This window comes from Neodiprion virginianus, chromosome 7, assembly GCF_021901495.1.
Source record: "Neodiprion virginianus isolate iyNeoVirg1 chromosome 7, iyNeoVirg1.1, whole genome shotgun sequence".
Lineage (NCBI taxonomy): Eukaryota > Metazoa > Arthropoda > Insecta > Hymenoptera > Diprionidae > Neodiprion > Neodiprion virginianus.
Genome location: NC_060883.1, coordinates 1,658 through 22,801, shown reverse-complemented (window position 1 = coordinate 22,801; position 21,144 = coordinate 1,658). Strand labels below are relative to the sequence as shown.

At 42.6% G+C, this 21,144-nt stretch overlaps 6 protein-coding genes across 17 annotated transcripts; 3 read left to right on the top strand and 3 right to left on the bottom strand.

Annotated features, from left to right (window-relative positions):
- Positions 1-20: 20 nt before the first annotated feature.
- LOC124309196 (probable cardiolipin synthase (CMP-forming)) lies at positions 21-2,114 on the top strand. Of its 6 annotated transcripts, none has more exons than XM_046772581.1 (4): positions 21-226; positions 507-891; positions 987-1,244; positions 1,409-1,949. In XM_046772581.1, the coding sequence occupies exons 2-4, from the start codon at positions 565-567 to the stop codon at positions 1,679-1,681; spliced, it is 858 nt and encodes a 285-aa protein (XP_046628537.1). In that variant the 5' UTR covers positions 21-226; positions 507-564; the 3' UTR covers positions 1,682-1,949. The 6 variants fall into 6 exon arrangements, 5 of the variants coding, with proteins under 5 accessions (XP_046628537.1, XP_046628538.1, XP_046628539.1 ...); XM_046772582.1 differs by having other exon boundaries at positions 21-282; XM_046772583.1 differs by lacking the exon at positions 21-226 and adding an exon at positions 240-324.
- A 380-nt stretch (positions 2,115-2,494) lies between these two features.
- Positions 2,495-3,924, bottom strand: LOC124309195 (complex I intermediate-associated protein 30, mitochondrial). 2 transcript variants are annotated; one of them, XM_046772579.1, is made up of 2 exons: positions 3,528-3,924; positions 2,495-3,160 (listed from the first exon to the last, which is right to left on the bottom strand). In XM_046772579.1, exons 1-2 carry the CDS (start codon positions 3,689-3,691, stop codon positions 2,632-2,634), a joined length of 693 nt encoding a protein of 230 aa, XP_046628535.1. In that variant the 5' UTR covers positions 3,692-3,924; the 3' UTR covers positions 2,495-2,631. The 2 variants fall into 2 exon arrangements, with proteins under 2 accessions (XP_046628535.1, XP_046628534.1); XM_046772578.1 differs by having other exon boundaries at positions 3,379-3,921.
- A 2,777-nt stretch (positions 3,925-6,701) lies between these two features.
- Positions 6,702-8,052, top strand: LOC124308829 (putative OPA3-like protein CG13603). The gene is made up of 2 exons (XM_046771961.1): positions 6,702-7,102; positions 7,366-8,052. The coding sequence occupies exons 1-2, from the start codon at positions 6,961-6,963 to the stop codon at positions 7,899-7,901; spliced, it is 678 nt and encodes a 225-aa protein (XP_046627917.1). The 5' UTR covers positions 6,702-6,960; the 3' UTR covers positions 7,902-8,052.
- Positions 8,053-8,163: 111 nt separating this feature from the next.
- Positions 8,164-10,503, bottom strand: LOC124308828 (centrosomal protein CCDC61-like). Of its 3 annotated transcripts, none has more exons than XM_046771959.1 (7): positions 10,023-10,503; positions 9,713-9,836; positions 9,463-9,617; positions 9,037-9,236; positions 8,576-8,851; positions 8,306-8,386; positions 8,164-8,240 (listed from the first exon to the last, which is right to left on the bottom strand). In XM_046771959.1, exons 1-7 carry the CDS (start codon positions 10,205-10,207, stop codon positions 8,164-8,166), a joined length of 1,098 nt encoding a protein of 365 aa, XP_046627915.1. In that variant the 5' UTR covers positions 10,208-10,503. The 3 variants fall into 3 exon arrangements, 2 of the variants coding, with proteins under 2 accessions (XP_046627915.1, XP_046627916.1); XM_046771960.1 differs by having other exon boundaries at positions 9,713-9,795; positions 10,027-10,503; XR_006909111.1 differs by having other exon boundaries at positions 8,185-8,240; positions 8,306-8,514.
- Positions 10,504-10,739: 236 nt separating this feature from the next.
- LOC124308627 (TNF receptor-associated factor family protein DDB_G0272098-like) lies at positions 10,740-17,121 on the top strand. 4 transcript variants are annotated; one of them, XM_046771495.1, is made up of 6 exons: positions 10,740-11,172; positions 11,785-11,915; positions 13,192-13,444; positions 14,761-14,873; positions 15,045-15,950; positions 15,993-17,121. In XM_046771495.1, exons 3-6 carry the CDS (start codon positions 13,296-13,298, stop codon positions 16,442-16,444), a joined length of 1,620 nt encoding a protein of 539 aa, XP_046627451.1. In that variant the 5' UTR covers positions 10,740-11,172; positions 11,785-11,915; positions 13,192-13,295; the 3' UTR covers positions 16,445-17,121. The 4 variants fall into 4 exon arrangements, with proteins under 4 accessions (XP_046627451.1, XP_046627449.1, XP_046627453.1 ...); XM_046771493.1 differs by having other exon boundaries at positions 15,045-17,121; XM_046771494.1 differs by lacking the exon at positions 10,740-11,172 and adding an exon at positions 11,182-11,500 and having other exon boundaries at positions 15,045-17,121.
- On the bottom strand, positions 16,724-18,198 carry LOC124308628 (uncharacterized). The gene is made up of 3 exons (XM_046771498.1): positions 17,920-18,198; positions 17,623-17,750; positions 16,724-17,525 (listed from the first exon to the last, which is right to left on the bottom strand). Exons 1-3 carry the CDS (start codon positions 17,921-17,923, stop codon positions 17,295-17,297), a joined length of 363 nt encoding a protein of 120 aa, XP_046627454.1. The 5' UTR covers positions 17,924-18,198; the 3' UTR covers positions 16,724-17,294.
- Between the last annotated feature and the right edge of the window lie 2,946 nt (positions 18,199-21,144).

Genomic DNA, 21,144 nt, shown 5'->3' with positions numbered 1-21,144 from the left:
ACATAAATGATTTTTACGCCTACGCAACTGCAGTGTAACAAGACCGGCAACTGGCTATATGTAATTCGATAGAACGAAAGTCTTGAACGATTATTACAGAACTTTGTACAATTGCTCCATATTACGGAAATTGACTCATGGCTAGTGTTTCGTCAACGATGTGTAATCAGCGGTCATGTCGGTCATGCTATTGATCTTACCGTATTATACCAAAATGTACAGCCAAGTATGTATGATACCCGAACGCTATACTTTAGTTGGCGGCGTTGGCACGCTTCCCTAGTAAGAACAAACCAAAAAATAGGAATAATTTATCACATGATGGTACATACGTAGGTGGTTGTGTCGATCATTGGGTGCAAAATTCAATATTTGTTAAATCTGAATCTGTATAATGAAACAAGCGTCATTCGATCTCTCCTTAACCTAAGCAGTCCCATCAATAACTTACTGCCCTATTAGTATAGTTTATTCAGAATACATTTTGATGGTTCGTCACATTCTAGGACTAACCTACACGAACAACAATAATCGGAACTAAACTCATCTACAAATGTAACAAGGATGACCCAATTTATGTTGGTGAGAAATAGATATTGTCTTGCACCACTGGAGCGATGCCTTCTCGAGAAATGCAAGAAGCTATGCGGAAATCGAATCTATCACGGCAATGTAGAAAAATCAAATGGCAATCGTTTATCTGCCAAACGGCAAACTCTATCCCGCACAGTGTTGCGAGAGCGTCTAATACGCGACATACGTCTTACAAAGGAACGAATGGAAGAAGTTATAGAACGGGAAAACATCTGGACGATACCAAACTTTCTTTGCATAGGTCGTATATTGACATCGCCATACCTGGGATACCTGATTGTATCCCAAGATTACCAGGTGATTTTTTACCTTTACTCGATTCATTCTATAACCGCAAAGTAATTCCGTTTGAATACAACACTTCCAATCAGTGGTTGGTCCTGACTTCTTAGGTTGCGCTCTGGCTGCTTGGAATAGCAGGAGTTACAGATTTGGCCGATGGATGGATAGCTCGAACTTGGGCATCTCAAGCATCAAAGTTGGGAAGTTTTTTGGATCCCATAGCAGACAAGTTACTGATAGGCACGCTCTTCCTGTCTCTTACCTGGACCGGACTTATTCCCGCGCAACTGACCTACTTAGTCGTTGCCAGAGATATCCTTTTGGTAATCGGTGCCTCTTTCATCAGATATCGATCACTGCCTATGCCCGTAAGTCAATACCCAATACTCAACTTTTCTCACCGCAACTCGCATCTTCCCAGAATGAACCGAAACAATTTTGCTGCTTACCGAATAGCAATGACATGTATTCTCCAAGCAATATCAATTATTACAAGTATTTGGTGAATGACGATATTTTGCGTTACTTACAGAGAACTTTGGCGAAATATTTTGACCCAACGTACGCCTCAGTGCAGCTAGCGCCGACGTTGGCTAGCAAACTAAATACCGGAGTACAATTGTGCCTGGTCGGTAGTACCTTAGCTGCTCCAGTTTTTCATTTCATTGATCACCCTCTGTTGCAAGGCCTTTGCTACCTGACAGCCGTCACAACCCTAGCTGGAGGCCTCAGTTACCTGGTATCAAAAGATACGTACAAGTTTCTTCGTAAGAGGAAGATCAACCCTCCATCATCACCTTCATGACACTACCAGTTGACTCGAGCGTAACCACATCACAAAGACCAAATTTGCAATCATTCTGTGCATTCCGCATGTGAGAAGCGTATCTGTGAACCACAGTCTGACTGCCGGCTCAATGGCTCATCAGCAGTCAATGTGTAAGTCATCATCAACTGATTGATATTCGATCTGGACACTACAGTAATAGTATCCTGGTACAACGATTGATGCAAATTCTATTCTCGCTAGTTTGTTACGTTCCCATTTGTCACAATAAAGTGTATAACAGTTACAGCCATGTTTACAGGTGGATAGTAACTAAACTGGTTGAGATCCAAGTCAATCTTCGTCCGCTTTCCTATTGACGAAATCGATCACGGTATAACCGGATGTAATATCAATTGTACCAATCACATTCTACTGCATAAATTTGACGCCGAATCGACCCAGCAGGTGACATGAAAGTCGTTTTCTTCCTGTCATTTTCTGTTTGATGTTATACCTAAGGGATGAGATAGCTAAGCTGGACATTTTCTAATGGCTGGATAGGCATTCTAATAAAAGCTGTGATATCCGAACTGAACCGGCAACCCTGTGCCGTGATGGTAGTAACGTGCAATTGGACTACGAACAACGGACCTGGCTTACCGGCAGGTGTCTTGATGAACGCCCGTGGAACGTTAGTTCAACTAATAATTAAATTTCGGTGAAGACATGAATGATTAGGTTTTGTACGATTTACATTTTTTAGTACCCTGTATGAAGAAAATTCAGCAGAGACAGTTACTTCTTAGCAGGGAGAGAAGATATTGAATGGTCTATCCATTCAGAGTCGTATATGTTTATGAGATTTTTTATTATCCTACGTGAACCTGGCTACAATTTGATTTCCTCCACGGAGAATTATAATTACAAACAGAAATTTCTGAGCTGTTGAAATGGAGGAAAAACAGATTAATGTCTGTGCAACTACATCAATATCCGGCGATGTAGTCGTCAGTTTTGTACATTTCATACGCACATTCTTCCTTATGACTTGGATCAAATAACAATCCGATGTAGTCAATTTCCAAGTTAAACGGCCCCGTCACCTTGTCAGCTGCGGTAATTCCGAAGCTAACTACATTGTGCAGGGGTAATGGCTCTTGGTGGTCTTGGATTCTTCCTTTGCTGGCCATGAAGAATTTTGAAAAAGGTATTTTCACATACTGCCAGTAAGGTCCACCTCTTGTGTAGAGTGCATAGTGATAGACATCATTCCAAGTTATATCAAAGTATCCAGCTGTCGATATGTTGAGCATGTAGGATCTACCGTCCCCTCTAACCCGCATTACCAGATGATTATAGGGATGCCAGTCATAGTAACCTTCTCGTTTGAAGGACTTGCGAGCACGTAGAGTATTAATGTTGCAATATCCTGCCTTTTTGATGTTTCCTGTTTTTGGTACACGTTTGTCCAAGTATCCAGAAAACAGCCCTCTGCCAGACTTGGTCAATTGCAGGCTTCGCATGGATAGGAGAAGCGAAAAAAAATCGTTATTGAAATTCTCAAAGGATTTTCTCGTGGCGAGGAATAGCATTCCAACGTGTCGTAACTGTACTGCAGTGGTTATAGTTTGGATATTTATGCGATTTGGTGCCGGATTCATGAAACTAGGCTGCAATATTTGGGGTCCTTGTTTCACGAATCGTGGGCCTGAATGCAAATTTCTCATAATCACCTGCAATTTGAGTAACCTTCCTCATAGTCACTATCGGCGGTGACAAACCATTGGTCGAGTGACTTTTTGTCACCGTTGAACCGCCAAGCGAGGTCAATTTCGTCCTTTCGATATATCAACAACGGATCACTTTCCAAGTGTTCAATTACCTCACGTTTGAAGAGTTTAAACTCGTCCCCGAGTATACGAAAGCCATTACGAATGTGCCAGAGGTCGTTTCGTTTTTCGGATGAGCTTTTTGCTGCGACTCGCGGATAACCTGATTTGCGATCTTGTTCCCAAAACCGACGTACTTGTATCCCAACGTGTTCATATCTGGTGATTGTTGCCACCATCCGTGAAATCCTGAAGTACATCACTACTGATGATACGCGCCGTGCAACATACTCCACCGTAATTCACTTGACGATACTATCTGTGATAATAAACGAACGCCTAGTAATATCTTTCCCGTGCCACTTCGTTGCGTCGCCTGTAATAAATACATGTGACAATGGACACAGGGGCTGCCTGCTACGTACATATGTGCATACATACGTGTTGGCGATGGCAGGGGGGGGAGGGGGCTTCTGTTGTGTATGCAGCAAACAAAAGTACGTTCGTTTCTACCATGGGTTTCTACTTCGCAGCAATTTTGATGCATGTATGTACAGCAAGATCCATGTGTGTATGTACACCATTAATCATTGACCAATCAGAAAATTTTAGCAGCTGCCGCATTCGGTTGTTTGCTGCACGTGAAAAAGCAGCGTAAGGGTGCTATTTCACGAGCAGTAAAAAGCAGCAGTGGTTTAGGGTACGTTCCGACATAGGGTATGTTCCGATATACACTGCGAGCACTATATACTGCGAGCACAGTATAGCTAACTATAAAGGAACGGCTTCGCAGTATACTAAATTGACGACACACCTTACAGTGCTCGCAGTGTATATCGGAACATACCCCCTATGAAACGAGGACGCCTCTGAGATTCAAGGAAGCCTTCATCAAGGCGTCCTTTATCCTTGAAATAAGGAGAGACTATGGGTACGTTCCACTAAACGCCCGCAACGCCATCGACCACGACCGCTGAAATTGTCGTTCCACTAACGTAAAAACGCCGCGGGCGTTGTAGGCAAATGTTATAGGTGGAACGCATATTTGAGCGCTGTGTGCTCACAATATGGCGGCATAGTGGAAACGCGCAGCTGTGGGGGTTGTGCGTAAATAGTTCGCATGGATTCGCGTGAATTTATAGTTGCGTTTTTGATGAAACGAATGAGAAATAATGACCACTATCAGTATTTTCAGCATCTTCCTGCTGCAATTCCACAACCGTTGCGGCCTTTTCTTGTAATGCACTATTCATTAGTGCCGTTGCAAAGTGTAAATGTGGAATAAAAAAACTCAGTTCGTTAGAAAATGTATTAGAAACGATGAAAATACATGACTGTTCATGAACACATCTATCGCAAGAAATAATTGGAATTGAATGAAACAATATCTCAAATAATTATTTATATTGATATTTAGAAAATATGATGAGTTCCATTTTTTTCAACAAATAAAATGACGCACACAACAAAAAGTTCTATTTGAGTTTGGGATAAGAAAAACGCAATTTTTTCCCAAACCAAAGTTATTCGATTGAAAATTATTTTTTATCTTCAAAATTAAGGGGCCACTAACCATTTTCGGCACGCCTCGCATCCTCCACTAACACTTTCACTTCCACTGCAATGTCAGTTTCAGGATTATACAAAGTTATTTGTATCGTCGCCATTGTTGTTTTTTTTTCGAATTCCCGCCACGTTTTGGTGAGAGCCCACTCTGACCCACCAATATTTTGTGGGCGATGTGGGCGCGATGTGGTCGCGAACAGTGACGTCATCTATGACGTCGAACGATCGCTCGCGACGACCACGAGCCATAGGTGGAACGATACAGAGGGTGTTACAATCGTTGCGGGCGTTTAGTGGAACGTACCCTATGAATACGGGTATATATATACAGGCGTCTAAATCGCACCCTGACAAGGTCCCTAGATTATACCAGGTCAAGACAGGCGTGTTCCAGTTTTTCTGACTATAACGCGGGCAAAAATTTCTAGGCGCGTTCGCCCAAAAGTATCTTATAGCGTTTTCCACCGGGGTTTACTTGACATTACTGCATTAACCAGTTTTGACCAATCTTGCTCGATTTTTTGAGTTTAAGCATTAACGAGTTGCGCCCATACACTCGTATTCATAGTAACTCCTTATTTCAAGGATAAAGGACGCCTTGATGAAGGCTTCCTTGAATCTCAGAGGCGTCCTCGTTTCATAGTCACAACTTGGCTCTCCCTTCCAGAAGGAAGACATGTTTAGGGATATGAGATTGCTTATGGTGGTAAAACTGCTGATCGAAGCGCCACTCGGCTATATTTAAATCTAACTTAAACCACTTGGCTCTCATTGTCAAGTCGCGTCGGTTGATGAGAGAGTGTTTAACCTCAAAGAAGTTAACCTGTAGACTGGCTGTGATCCGCGTCATACGGGTCATAAGTGCATAGACGCCGAGCGCAAGCGTTGGCTACATGAAACGAAACAGCCAATCGCAGTGCCAAAGGTTTCCTCAAGGAAGCTCGAGACCTGCCTTGAAAGAAGGAGGCCAATAAGGCTCCTCATTCTGTCGAGGAAGGTCTATGAAACGTGAAATGAGGACAAGGAATCCTTGTTCCTCAAGGAAGGACTATGAATACGGGTGTAAAGTGTCCTGACGTTTGCGAAATAAATAGAAGCACGTACATATATATTTTGTGGTTAATCATTGTGACAGGTCAGGAATCAGAACCACACCGGGTGCTTTCCATTTAGAGCACAGTGTGACACAGTATACAAACTTCCATTGTAAGCGGCCAATCCGGGCATAGGAATAGACCAGAAATGTCTACACCGTGTCATATTGTGCTCTAAATCGAAAGCATCCATTGTCATACGAAACTTTTGGCGCATTCTCACTAATTTTTTTGCCCACGCCGTGTCTTGACCTGTATAATATAGGGACCTTGCCTGACAATTCCTCATAACGTTGCCACAAAGGCTGGACCAACTTTTGAGCCGTGCCGTGCTTGAGTGTTGTCTCCTTCCTATTAATCCGTGTTTGAAAGGATGGTAGCAAATTTTTTGTTACATGCATACTACATACGTGAGCCACACGAGCAAAACGTTGCTAGCGACACCTAGATGTTGGTGTGACAGCTCGTTTGAGCACCGCAACTTTTTCTGCTTCATAAAATAGCCTGCAGGCCGTGCGCTTCTGTGGGACTAAATTTTCTTTGGCAAAGGGTAGTGTTGACGTAAGTCGACAAGCCATTTATCATCGCAGTAGCAGCAGCCGACGAATCGTCGTGCCTTGCTGTTAGGTTCTGGCTGTATTTATTTTTTTTCACTTTCCCCGCTGCCGCATATCAGCAGGCGTATTTAGCGATCCATTTTACTTCTCCAAGCTTGAGTTAGACAAATCGGCCGATCGTTTATACGTAGCGATAAACGATATTAATAATATACATTAAATTAATAGAATTCACAAGTCCCGGGGCGTTGAACAAAGTCGGTGTGATTATGGTCGTCGGGGTATTTCCAGCCCTTAAACTGGGCATGCTGCTGATCAAACAGATCAGCAAACCACTGGCCCAAATGTTTGTCAATCAGGCAAAAAATCATCCGGTTTTCAGAACTTACTTCATCATACCACCTGCTCAGTGTATGTCATCACTTGAGATGTAATAAATTATTATCAAACGAAATCTGAGATTACTTTAGTTGTCGACAATTTCACTCGACAGGCACTTTTTTTTCTACATCAGGAGCAGTGATAGGGTATTTATAGCTCATACATAACATTATCACCAGTGGACCAAGTTTGACGATTTTCAGTAAAATTACCACCATGTATCTAAAGTTGCATTCGGTAATGTCTAACCACTTGGGTTTACTTTCTCACCTATTTTTGTATATCAATTGCAGTTTACCATTGGGCGGAGGTCAAGGGAAAGATGTATCTTATGAATCTTGGTAAGCCAACCAAGGTAGCAAAGTTGAACGAAGCAATGGCTATTGAGCTGGGGGCCAACCTGATGGGGGAGGTGATCATTTTCAGCATTGCCGGTGGTTGTATCATGTTGGAGTATTCTCGGCAGGCAGCAAAAGAGGCAAAAAAAGAGGAAGTACGCTTGGCCCAGATTCAACAATTTACTAACGATATAGAATCGTTGTATGGTACAACATTGCGTCAAGAGGTCGAAATTCGCCGATTGGAGAGCGTTGTGAGTCAGTTAGCAAGCCGTGCAAAAATTACATTACCCAGAGATACGGGATATGACGTGAAAAGCTCTGGCGATAGTGAACCAGAAGCAGTTCAAGAAAAGCACTGTGCAACAGATGATAAGAGTAACAACAGGACGGACAGTCTAAACAAGGGAAATGTTGAACACAGTCAATCATTGGTTGATCGTGCTATCGTTTACTTTGAAAATGATGTCAGAAGAGAAAAGCTAAGTTAATTTCTAGTTTATTTTTTAATGACCCGACAGACTCTGATTGGACTTTCCCTTCTGCATTCTTGTTCCCACCCTTGTATATAGTATGACATAAAAAACTTTGAGGAAACCGCGTACACTTGTGTTTATAATATCAATAAATATATATCTATATGTATAGATGTACATGCCCGCAGGTATACATATATAACGTATGTGTGCGTGCCTGGAAATATGCCTCTGAATCTACCTGTTTCCAATCGTTGAAGTATACAGTCGGAATAGTTTAATTAATGTTGATTCCATCCTTGAGCATCTTCTGCAATTTGTGAATTCGAGACTCCAAATTTCCAAAGTCTATTTCTGAAATGAACAACTTATTAGCAAATGACGCGTAATTCGCAGTATCGTCAAAAGGTAATAAAAACCTTTCGTCTTCAACCGACGACATCCTACAACTCCTTGGCGAGGGGACCCTATAGACTTGATCGAGTCGACAGAGGAGCTGCCTATCGGCGAGAACTTTCGGTTAAATACAGTTTATACATAAGGAGCAGCGAGAAGATCTGAGAAGCTGTATAGAAAGTTTTCACTTCAGAATGACAAAAAGCAGACACAAGTGCTGCATGTAGCTTTCCTGAAATTATACGGTATCAACAGGTGGGCCTAAAGTGCCTAGCTATTAGTTCGGGTGATACCTGGCGAGGAACTTGCCGACTTTGATCGACCACGACCCAGTGCTGATCGGCTCTTACGTCTTCTACCCATTAAACATCTGCTTTGGAATGGAAGCGTTAGCGGACTGGATCGTCGGGGCTTTCTATCGACAGCTTCGCTTGAGCGGTGCAGCTTTGCCACCAAAATGGAATTCTCAGTACGCAGTTTTTGTATTCGAGAACGAAATGATGCCCGCTCTTCAGCCACCGACCGTTCCAAGGATTTAACAGCTCCGAGTAAACGATGAATTCCTCGACCTGAGGAGTACTCAGATACAGTGCAAGTCTGACACGTTACAAGGGTGCCAGCGTTGCCGATCAATCGCAATTGATGTGTCAATTTTACTTCACATGCTTGTAAGAACAAGAACAGAATGTAACTTCATTCTTGTTATAGGTATACAATCGAAAGAAACCGCCCCAAGCAAAGAAGAAGGCCTTACCGCCATTAGACAATCTGTGGTTTTCTTCGACAAGTTTCTTGTTGGCTGCTGTTAGCAGTTCAAGTTTCTTACAAAGATTCTCAATTCCACCCCCAGCTGACCTGAGTCTCTCCAATTCAGCTTCTAGCCTTCTTATCGTTGACTGTAGAACGGCGGTGTCAGGTAGGCCGCAATACTCCAATGGCAATGGATAATGGATTCTTAACGGACGAACGATCGAGATAGGATGGAAAGATACAGAAAATCATGTCGCGTCATGGGAGGCTTGCTTCAGCAAGACGGTGTCTGTATTGGAAAATGGCTAATCCGCCCTTATGTATACATGTCTCTGGCGGATTTCCTGCCACCTATCTTACTCAATTGTGTTTGCCGTAATCTCATCCACGCAGCCGCATCTGCCAATCAAGCCTCCCAGGCATGGCTCACCTGTCAAACTCCACGTTGTAAGTAATAATCAAATATCGCCTGTTGCTCATCTTGGCACCGACCAACGAATAATCTGACCCAACTTCGGTCCTACGGCAGCGCAACAGCTCTAGATCGTCAAAAGTTAGCAGGTCGAGGGAGACACAGTCGCTTGTCTGCAAAGAACTTGGCAATTGGTTGCTAGTCGTAAGGGAAACTCGGATGAAAACCGGACTGGATTGTGCTTGACAAAAGTTCATTGAATTATTACTTTTAACAAACCAGACTGCAGCATGGCTACGAATATATCGAATTGTTTGTAATTTCCTGTTTTCTGGGTGAGATTCTCGATATCTGCCGAAACAAGATGATCATTCAAGGGTGAACGTACCAATCTGGTATTAAAAAAAAAATTGGTATTGAGATCTGAGTACACACGGTGCTTGTATAATTAGTCAATGATCGAGGCTATCTAAAGAGAGTCGTGTAAAATAGGTAAGTAGATGTTGATCGATTAATGTAATGGTTTGAAAATATGAGTTGTATTAGTAGAGGAGTCAAGGTTAAATAAGACTGCGGACAGACAGGCGACGTCGTACGAGGACTGCCATTTCTCGGCAGTGTGTTTGTCGGTGACGGTAATGTCCAAGTTGCGCCGCGATGTCGACGATTCTCCTCCTAAGCCGACGACCCTCATCTTGACGATGTATTCTCTTCCGCTCTTGCATACATATGTGGTAACCAAATTTTGTCCCGGATTATTCATGATCAAATCTTGTTCCCTCAATAAATATCAATAGTCGAGATGAAAAAATATCTTTATTCCAACGGTCGCTGTAGGTATGAAATTACGAGAGCTAGCGTGGAAAAAACATATTCACGAGCATAACGGATCGAGTTATTAGACGTCAACGCTGACCGATTACAAATTGCAGTATATTGCACACTGTCACGGGCGCTCAGGGGTGTATCCATAATGGAACCGGTATTTCGGTAAACATAGGGCGCTGCCATTATCTCGGCGCCCTTTCGCCTGTCTCAATAATACCCGTAACCATGGCCGCTCTGTTCGTCATGTAGGTATGCATGTATGTACACACGCAGGGATGCGTGCAGCATGCGTACAGTACGCGGGACGATGCTTGTGTAATTCATTATACCTATGCACGGATCGGTCGCACGGCCACGCTGGACCACGCATCCGTACGTACGGCATGCATAATGACCGTGACGCAACGCAAGGAAGGCGCCGGCGCATCATAGGAGACTCGTCACTCCCGTGTATCAGGCTCACGGCGCCAGGAAGGCCCGTGCGCCGCGCGTCGGTTGAGTCTCGTTGGATCAACCAACCAGGAAGGTCGGACCGAGCTGAAGCAGCTGTCGGTGAGGGGTACACTCGGTATACTTGCAATTCGATTTGTGGTTGTCCGCTGAACAAGATATCGCGGTGTCTATTTATGTCGCCCTCGTCACCCGAGGAAGCCGACGTACGTCGTTACGGGGGTGTAGACGGTAACGAAATAACTCTCAGCGAGTCCAGGACTTGGAGAAACAACAAAGTGATAGAGTTCACGCTACGCAACGACAGTCTACACAGGATACAGCTTAACCTGTTGTTTTTCTGCTTGACACTGTTTCTAGGCAAACTGAGCGACAGCCTGACCATAGTCAGCCTCTCAGTCGTTGCTTTGACCCTCCATTGCAGGCACATCACCACCTCCATTGATTTTGGTTAGTAAACCTAATTTCGTCCAAACGCTCCTTAGCTTGGCAGCTTTTTATTCTATACAAGCGGCTATTCGCCCCACAGAGTGCACCCATACGGTGTGCTCGTGATCTTTTGGTCACGCCAAATGTTCACTAATTTCGAAATTCTCAGAACTAAACAGAGTCTCCAAGCAATTATTCTAGCCACGCCAAAGTGGCGAAACAGAATTTAAATTAGGTTCAACTGCTGTTACGCCATCGCAAAGGTCTTTATAAATTATCGTGTACCGTTGCTATGACAAATCACACATGCGGTACAAACTGCAATGCCTGTCTCTATCATGCTTACAGAGTAAGTCTCCAAAAAATACCACTTGTTGACAAATTCCGCACGCCTTGAAACGTTCTTCAGGGTCTAGAATTTTTTCCAGATCATCGGGGACATCCGAATATTTGGCAATTTCAATGTGTCACGTGTAGATTCGCTCCGTAGCAGGGTTAACCACAGCGTTTTATTTTATGCCACCGACCGACGATGATCACAATAATCTATAATAAAGAACCACGATCTTTTGCCGTATTTGGAAAGTATAGTACTTACTCGAAAATAAAGAATAATTAATTTCATAATTTCAGATACACTGTTGGTAGTAGAGTCGGTGGGAGTACAAATAAATAGTAGAAAAATATTTTCCGGCTTCAACTCCAGTCAATATCTACCTTGGACCACTGTCAAGGACGTCTTCATCAACGAGGTTATATCCGGGGTGGGTTCACGTACCATCATGCACTTGATGTTCGATTCCTTCCATCCTTTTGCCACTAATTTCCTTACGCTTTTGATTTGTGTAAAAAAATATATATCGATAGGATCGTCGAAGAAGTAGCCCTCGACTAATGGTGTTTTTATTTAATTTAATTGATTTTATTATCCATGTAATTATTTATTTATTTATTTGCTGAAGTCCTAGAGAAATTCTATTATATATTAATTTTTCGAATATTATTGCAATATTGGATACTAGTGACACGGGCATATTTGTAATTGGACGCAGTCTTTACTACCAGATTCACATAGTTACAGATTTCAATTCAGACTATTCCAGTACTTTAGGCCACCTGGATCTCTCCATACGTAAATTAAAAATATGTACCACTGGTTTTAATATATAGTCAGAGATGGGTTCGACAGCCTGAGTATTAATTTTATCTATTCCAACGTTTTTCAGTTTCATACCGTCCATGATTTTTCGTGACTCGTTATTATCAGTAGGATTGATAAATATTGTTTTTGGGTTCATAGCAGTAGTTTTATTTCAGCACCAATGGGTAGCTCAATTTTATTTCTCAATAATCCTGCAACATTACAAAATGTTGTGCCCGTTATCTTAGCTATTACTACGCACTGAATTATTTTCGGATTGCTCTCGCTAAGTATCCGGTCCGTGTCATATTTCCCGTTTGTTCAATGGGTAGCTCAATTTTATTTCTCAATAATCCTGCAACATTACAAAATGTTGTGCCCGTTATCTTAGCTATTACTACGCACTGAATTATTTTCGGATTGCTCTCGCTAAGTATCCGGTCCGTGTCATATTTCCCGTTTGTTCAATGGGTAGCTCAATTTTATTTCTCAATAATCCTGCAACATTACAAAATGTTGTGCCTGTTATCTTAGCTATTACTACGCACTGAATTATTTTCGGATTGCTCTCGCTAAGTATCCGGTCCGTGTCATATTTCCCGTTTGTTCTATTACCAAGTTCGGCATTAATAAAGATCCATAAATACCTAGTGTCGATACTACTCCTTTTAATTAGTGTTTTCATATACTTGATTTTACCGTTTCTGATGAATTTTTAGTTTGGATTTCCTCACATCTTTCGTGTTCAATTTTGAATTGATTATTGCTAAGCAATGTTAATATTGAATAATAACTAACTTGTTACCGTTGAAGCGAATTTGCTCTGAATCAATTATTTAGTAATATTTGTTTTTTTTCGGGCGCTCCATTAACGACTCAACAAAATTCTTGGTCTTCAGCAAAGGGTGCTGTACTTCTTGACTTTCATAGTCGAGGAAAACGTCAACGGTGAAAAAACGACCAGACTGGTTCCTTTGTTTCGAGAATTGAAACCATCGAAAGAATGCCTGGAATACGTATATCGGGTATTGGCAAGTCTGATAGGACCGGTCAAGTGCAGGCCCAGCCCACCTTGAATGTTCCTGGCTCGTATTGGCTCTCCAACAAGCAGAACATATACAAGTTCACCTTTAAATATAACGAACCTACAAGGTAGTGTAACAGTTCTGAAGACTTTTACACAAGCGGCATGTACAGGGTGACCCAGGGTTATCGCCCCATGGGTCACTAATATGTATTCCTCGCGAAAATCGGCGACTTTGCGTGTATTTACTCTTCGTGAAAAAATTTTCGTTTACGATCTACAGCCGTTTGAAAATGGCCAATCCAGTAGCATCTGATGGCTCGGCATAGAACGAGAACAGGGCTGGCTAATCGTCATTTGACCGTCGTGAGCTCGGCTGCTATCCTGAGCGCTCAGATGCTATCAGATCGGATAATTTCAAACAACTTTAGTTCACAAATGAAAAAATTCGTAACAAAAGTAAAAACCGTTTCAGTCGCCGATTTTCACTTCAAGGAGGAACACGTCGGTTGCCTATGGGGCGATAGTCTTGGGTGACCCGGTATATGTGCAGTGATTCTCGAATTCGCAAAAATTGTTCATTGTTTAAAGTTATGATCTGTAAAACTTGGCACAAGTTGAATAACACCTGAAAGTTTCAGCTCTGCATTCGACCCCCTTTGAGACTGATACACATTTTATTCAAAAATTTGTAGTGTGCCACGTTTGTTGTAGTAAAATATGGTAGAAGAATTCACTGTTTCACCAGATTGAAATCCTTCATTAGAGCTTGTGCTTTCAAAATGAGTATGCCTGCCTCCATTAGAATCATCACTTACGGTTCCCTGCTTTGAGGACGATTCAGTAGTCGGAAAACCGTGATTATTCACAATGATCTAAACAGTGATATGCTAGGTAGACGTCGCCAGATTCAAAATTGTCCAGATTTATGTCACAAAGTCGTCTCACGTGGTATTTCGAGCACTGTCGACTGGTTTTCAATTGAACCTTGACATATAATATCTATGTTTGTCAAACTCTCATTGTACATGCCGATCCTGGTTATTTAAGCTAGCATGGGAGCTCATCGACAGTTGTACGGCTTTTTGCCACACTATATTTATTACTTTTTGCCAGTTTCGCAGCTGGCGTAGAGCCAATTGAAAATGACCACAGTACCGTTTATTGGTCACTGATTGCCCCTCATCCGTGAGCGGTAGAGAACCGCTTGGCTTGGTTTCAGGTGTTCGCGTTAGTCGCATTGCGGCAAGCAACCGATAAACGACTGCGTAACACGCCAAGTCATCGTTTTCAAAACATTCCGTACCAAACAAAGATTCAATTCACTTCACCAGAGTTGAACCAGCTGTGATTCTCTGTGTAGCTGGTTCTCAAATCTTACAGTTTCCAATATGAAGTACTCGTTCGGCCATCGAATCTGTAACAAGTTGCATATCCATTGCAGGTATACGAAAGAATTTCCCTACAAAGAGGAATTGATGAAAATTATCAGACGAATCATAAAAAGTCAACCCAGTCAAGGTGAACTGAGCACTGTGCACCTTTCAATAACTTACAGTATCCTTTTTACCGATCTTACTATTCATTGCCATGCCCAGTTGAATCTCTACGAGTAGAATCCATCCAATGCGTAGAAAAAGGTTCAAGCATGTTTGACAAAATTCTGACACAGTTAATCGATATTCATCAATCAGTCTTCTCCTTGACTTGCTATACCACGTTTATAAGAACACACGTTTTGGACACGACAGGACAAGATGTTTGCGATGCTGAAGTTTTGCAATCGACAAGGTGCCGCAGCTTTTCCTCAAGCATTTATTCTAACTATTTCTATTGTGGACAATATGGCAAATCAGACATCCGGACCCAGGATCACCCAGGGTGATCTGGATTTAAGGTGCCCAAATAGCAACGTATTTCAATCATCGACAGTCTTATCCAGTCCTGTTGCAACGACCGTGTCTGACAAAACCATTCTTCCATGGGCTGAGGCTAATATCAATCGTACAAGACTTTCGAGACATCCAGGCTGTAACAACGAGCTGACAAAGACAGAAATCGTGGCTGTTGACGTAAGTGCTAGCAAGAGGACTTGCGCAGGTAGTGATTTTGACGGCTTTAGAAATGTTCACGAATCATTGGAAGGTACGACGACTAAGTGTATAAGTGGAGTCGGGATGCAGTGGCTAGATACACGGACGACTATACAGAGCCAGGTTAAAAAGTATCATAACACACAATTAGTAACCGCAGACGACAGTGTGGAATATTCGCAGGACACCTACAGTGCTCATCCGCGTACAGAGCGGGACGAGTTGTCAAATATCCAGGTAACGGGTAACACAAACAAGGACAAAGGTGACCAAGAAATCGAGGGTTTGAGAAAGGAATCTCAGCAAATTTATCCACGGTCATTGAATATCACCGATCTAGTCATGGGAGGTTTAATGTTCACTATCAAACAGGATGAGAACAATGTCAAAGTGGTGGAACAGAGAACGAAAATGGAATTGGATGAAGTTTTAGAGAACTCTGAAAAAATTGAAACAAAAGAGGGTTCAAGATGCTTGGTAAATTCTAGTCTGCTTGGATTGGAGAACCTTGTGACCAATATTGAAATACCCGACAGTCACCTGAAAATCCTAAGAACCACCAATATCAGTCCCACGGTCGACTACGAAACTTTCTTGCCTTACGATATACGTGAGAATCGTGGAGGCATGGCCACCGGAGGAGTCCTGCCAGTCCGATCCAGTGTTGATGATGAGAGGACTGATCTTATTCGTTGCAACAGTCAAAGTTTGATGGAAAGCTATAATGACATCGACAACGTCGATATCAGCAACGCTGATAAGAATGGCAATAATAAGAATATTAATGACAACGACAATAATAACAATTACAATATTAACACCAGTATCAATAACATCACAGCGAGCAATGTTCACATAGACATGTGGAAATTATTACACGACATGACCCGAGGTGCGAAAGTTGTGGTCGAACGTATCAGCGATGCTGATGTGAGGAATGCGAAGAAACCTTTGACGAACCAGGAATCCGCAAATACAGGCAGCTCTGCATGTACTTTACCTAGCAGCATAAATCGACGATGGTTAGAAATGTAATTCAGCAACTGCAAACGCGCAAATATAAAGAACAGAAGTATAGAAGGCGGGCTTTCAAGTGAGCAAATTATACAGAGGTCTTAGATATTTTCACCATACGAAATTAATACGGTAGTACTTGGCACAATGGAAGTGCGATAAATCTGTATAAAAGGGCATTTACGTGTACAGTCTGTAGAAGGAGGTGAATTGACAATATCGTATGTTTGAATTTTATTCAATTCTTATTCAGTAGGTATGGATTTCATGGTTCACTGATGGTCAAAAAGTATCCACAACTGTGTAAGGCATGGTTTTGTATTTCTTAAAATTAGCAATATTTCGTAATTATTGGACAATCAAGGGAAAACTATCACGTTGTACAGTATCGGATTGCCTTAATATAAAGTAACAGTTTTTAAGAAACATTACGCTATACCTGTGTAAATATAAAAATTTGAATATATCGATAGAATTCCGTGAAACGGAAATGTTACGTTCAAGCGTGGGCCAAACGATAGTTGCGTCGGGTAGCTTGGATCAGTACAGTTCACGAAATCCTCTCGGTAAATCGATAAACTGGTCCGCTAAGAGATTCAAATACATTACGTTACTTCAGCAACGGCCGTAATGAGTAAATCCTCAAAATTATTCAACGTGTTTGATTTTTCTACTAATAAATTGTTCCCAACATGAAATGTTTGCTTCTTTCTCTAAAAAGATAAGTGTACTAATTGTTCAATCAGATTGTTCCAGGTATCTAAATCATCTCACAATTCCATATCTTGTGAGCGATCGTTGAATGCATTTGTTTTTTTAAACGCAGTGAACATTGCAACTGTGTCACGCAAAACGACTGAAAATCCTCAACTCATCTAAAATGATGACTCAGTTCAAAATTTCTATTGTCCTCAACTTGTTTAAGTACAATTTTTAATTCGTCTATTTTATCCATCATACACTGTAACTGTTTAGCACGGTCATTCCAATTGCAACGAACTGGCTGACGTTGTTCACAGTTTCTTTGTACTTGTTCAGCGATATGCGAGGGAATTCCAAAATCTAGGCCCAGTGGTATCGATTCGAGGACAACGGATTTCATCTGGAAAAATTTGCCAATCGCAAAATTTGTGAGGTGAATATATTTATGTACAGCAGCGGCGCATGCAAAATCTGGCAAATAAAGCAGCAAGATGTACCACCAGCCTGGTTTCCAAAAATAGATAGTTGTCGAGTCCCTCTGCACATTTTCTTGAAAAACGTTCTCTAGCGTCGCAGACTTTGAAAACTGCATCTTCACATCTCTCTTCCAAATTTTGGAGGTTGTCTACAACATTGGTGAAAATTTTCACAAAGTCATCTAAGGCGATTACAATGCCAGATTGTGATAAAGCAACGCTTCCAACAAACGTGCGGATACTTTTAAGCCTGCTATCTGAAGTTGAATGATACACTGATATCAATATACAATATAAGTAATGTAAAACGTCAATTACCCATTGCCAGTTGAAAAGTATCGGGGAACCGAAATATGAGGACCAAACGGATCACGCAGGGTCATGATAGGCTGGATTTTTACGAGCAGCGAAATGCTACCGTAGCATCTCGCTGCAAAGTTTTCGACTAATGAGAATGCCAATAAAGTATGGAAGGGTTCCTAGTGTGACGTCGGTACGACGCTCCCCGATGATTCTAGAATTAGGCCACTAGATCAGATCGCGAAAGCACAGCTGGACGCACGTTCAGCTTCACGCAGTCAGAGGTAGGTTTGTTCGTGTTAGCTACACTTTCTACACTTTCGTGGGGAGTGTATACTTGCGCGTTCTTTTTAGCGGACGTGACGTCGGATGGCGCTGTTCGTTTTACAAATGCCACTGGACTTTCGTTACACTTTCGTATACACTATTTACACTCGATCTAGACCAAGTGTGAAAAGTGTAAAAAGTGTAAATGGTTCAACTCGCATGAATGCTACAGGTTTTTCCACCACGTTAGTGAACTGTGATGCGATGTATACCTTAAAACTCACGAGTGACAACAAACCGATAACCTCACTCCAAATCAGAACAAAGCAGTGCAGTATTTCACTCGAAAAACAACGTTCAATTTGATAACGGTGTACTTGAAACATGAGGTATGTGCGCCACTCGGCTATATTTAAATCCGACTTGAACCGCTTAGCTCTCATTGTCAAGTCGCGTCGGGTGATGAGAGTGTATTGTCACGATCGAGCTTATACGCCACCTAGCGGTCACGCCTGGAAGCAGACTCAAAGAAAGATGACTGCAGGCCTAACGCACGACGAAAGCGTCCTCCACATTTATAAAGTATTTACCGTAAATAAAGTACATCAAACACCACAAGAGTACATTTATTACATGGTGCAGTCTCGACTCGACACTACTAGTGATTTCGAAGACGCCATAGACGTCACGGTACCCTTGAAGAATCGACGAACGACGAGAATCGCTCAGTCGACGAAGTACTTGATGGAAGAGAAAGTGACGAGGAAAACATGGCGCAGCACTCGCTCAACCTGAAGCCGCCGGAACCTCTCTCATTTAGTGGGAATATTTCAGAAAACTGGAAGAAGTGGTTCAAAAAGTTCGGTATGTACCTGCTAGCCACGTAATCGAATAACAAAGCCGCTGAAGTGAAAATAGCCATCTTGCTTCACGCCATCGGAGAAGAGGCACAAGAAAAATACGACACGTTCGAGCTCAGTGTAGCGGACGCGAAGAACAACGACAAGGTCGTGGGAGCATTCAAGAACTTGTGTGTGTCTAAGAAGAATGAAAGAGTGTGCCGATATGTGTTTTTCAAGCGAAACCAAAAACTGAATGAATCGTTCGAGGATTTCTTGACGGACCTGAAATAATTGAGTCCAGATTGTTCGTTTGGGGCCTTGAAAGATAGCCTGATCAAAGACCGCATCATCAGTGGCATAAGAAACGCACAGCTAAAGGATCGGCTCCTCCGAGAAGAAAACCTGAGTTTCGAGAGGTGTACGCAGTTGTGTGGAGCAGCCGAGCTAGCCAATCAGTGAATTGAAACATTAAAAACGACCGAGAAAATAGATGTCGTCCAAACAAAACAAAAAGAAAAGCAGCAACCGTCCAGTAGAGGACGCAATCAGCCGCGTGGCAACAGAGGCAGAGGGCAGCAGACACAACAGCAGCAGTACCAACAGCAGAGTAGCAGCGAAGGTCAGCCATCCAGACGACAACAAAACTATACGCAGCAGCAGAAAAACGGACAGCCAAATCAGCAGCAGCGAAATCAATCGTCCTGTGAACGATGCGGGTATCGACATCAAGCGAATAGATGTCCAGCCTTCAATAAGCAATGCAAAGCGTGCAATGGGTACAATCACTTCGCGCAGGTATGTCGAAGCCGTCAAAAGATGGACGTGGTGACCGAAGATTCAACAAGGTGCCAAGTTGAAGGTAAGACAGAAAATCTTGTATTCTACGTAGTTGATTGCGAAAAAACGACACCTAAAATGCGGTGACCGAGCATTGTAAAGTTGAAACTGTCAACTCCAGTAGCGAATACAAGCTTAAATAAGGCTCAGGGAACAAAAGGTTTCATTCAGAAAAATAAAGATCTGTTCGAAGGCATCGGCTAAGTCAGGTACGTTTACGATTTCAAAATGAAACCAGGATATATAGGGAACATCGAACCTTGCACGAAGGTACCTTTTGAAGTATTAGAGGCTTATCGATCTGAACTTGAGGGTATTGAACGTCACAAAATTATCAGGCAAATAGACGAGCCAACAGAGTTCGAGAATCCGGATGTACTTGTGGAAAAACCGGATAATTCGCTCCAAATTTGCTTAGACCGTCAGTACCTGAACTCGTGCCTGCTCGGAGAACATTACAAATTGCCGCCTTTCGAAGAAATAGCTTTAGAGATGACAAACGCGAAGATTTTTACAGTTCTGGAAGTTGGGTTTTCTTTCCCTAGGGGTTTTTTCCAGGGTTTTTCTATTCCGATTTTTTTTTTCTAGAGTTTTTTCCTTGGGTTTTCCCTGGATTTGATTCCCTACGGTTTTTTTTCCCCTGGAGTTTTTCATCTAGGGTTTTTTCCTCGGGGTTTTCTTCACGAGGGTTTTTTTTTGTTGGGTTTTTTCCCTCAGGTTTTTTTCCCTCAGGTTTTTTTCCCAGGGTTTTCTCCTGTAGGGTTAGATATCCTAGAGTTTTTCATATTCTAGGGTTTCTCAGCTAGGGTTTTATTCTGAGGTTTTCTATTCTCCAGGGATTTTTTCCTAGGGTTTTTCACAAGGTTTTTTTCCCAGTTCCTTGTCGTCCTGCTTGTGAGCGAAGCGGAAGTGACGTATCCGTATCTCTTGCGGGAAGATTACTCGTAAGTTGGTATTCCATTCATACTGAACAACTTCAATACACTAGTTATGTACTAAAAAGTGTTAGGTCGGGCTTGGGTCAGGCTTAGGTCAGGCTTAGGTAAGGCTTAGGGCTTGGGGATTGGGGATTGGGGATTGGGGATTGGGGATTAGGGATCGGGGATCGGGGATCGGGGATCGGGGATCGGGGATCGGGGATCCGGGATCGGGGATCGGGGATCTCGGGGATGTCGGGGATCCTCGGGGATCTCGGGGATCTCGGGGATCTCGGGGATCTCGGGGATCTCGGGGATCTCGGGGATCCTCGGGGATCCTCGGGGATCTCGGGGATCTCGGGAATGTCGGGAATGTCGGG

Coding starts and splice junctions, on each gene's coding strand:
- LOC124309196 (XM_046772581.1), top strand. CDS start 565: ATGACCCAATTTATGTTGGTGAGAAATAGATATTGTCTTGCACCACTG. Junction 892..986: donor TTGTATCCCAAGATTACCAG/GTGATTTTTTAC, acceptor CTGACTTCTTAG/GTTGCGCTCTGGCTGCTTGG. Junction 1,245..1,408: donor ATCGATCACTGCCTATGCCC/GTAAGTCAATAC, acceptor CGTTACTTACAG/AGAACTTTGGCGAAATATTT.
- LOC124309195 (XM_046772578.1), bottom strand. CDS start 3,734: ATGTACTTCAGGATTTCACGGATGGTGGCAACAATCACCAGATATGAA. Junction 3,161..3,378: donor GAAGGTTACTCAAATTGCAG/GTGATTATGAGA, acceptor ATCCATGCGAAG/CCTGCAATTGACCAAGTCTG.
- LOC124308829 (XM_046771961.1), top strand. CDS start 6,961: ATGGTCGTCGGGGTATTTCCAGCCCTTAAACTGGGCATGCTGCTGATC. Junction 7,103..7,365: donor CATCATACCACCTGCTCAGT/GTATGTCATCAC, acceptor TATCAATTGCAG/TTTACCATTGGGCGGAGGTC.
- LOC124308828 (XM_046771959.1), bottom strand. CDS start 10,207: ATGAATAATCCGGGACAAAATTTGGTTACCACATATGTATGCAAGAGC. Junction 9,237..9,462: donor TACAACGTGGAGTTTGACAG/GTGAGCCATGCC, acceptor TCGTCCGTTAAG/AATCCATTATCCATTGCCAT. Junction 8,387..8,575: donor GTCGGCAAGTTCCTCGCCAG/GTATCACCCGAA, acceptor TCTCGCCGATAG/GCAGCTCCTCTGTCGACTCG.
- LOC124308627 (XM_046771493.1), top strand. CDS start 13,296: ATGCCTGGAATACGTATATCGGGTATTGGCAAGTCTGATAGGACCGGT. Junction 13,445..14,760: donor AAATATAACGAACCTACAAG/GTAGTGTAACAG, acceptor TATCCATTGCAG/GTATACGAAAGAATTTCCCT. Junction 14,874..15,044: donor GCACCTTTCAATAACTTACA/GTATCCTTTTTA, acceptor CACGTTTATAAG/AACACACGTTTTGGACACGA.
- LOC124308628 (XM_046771498.1), bottom strand. Junction 17,526..17,622: donor TTTTGGAAACCAGGCTGGTG/GTACATCTTGCT, acceptor AAATTTTTCCAG/ATGAAATCCGTTGTCCTCGA.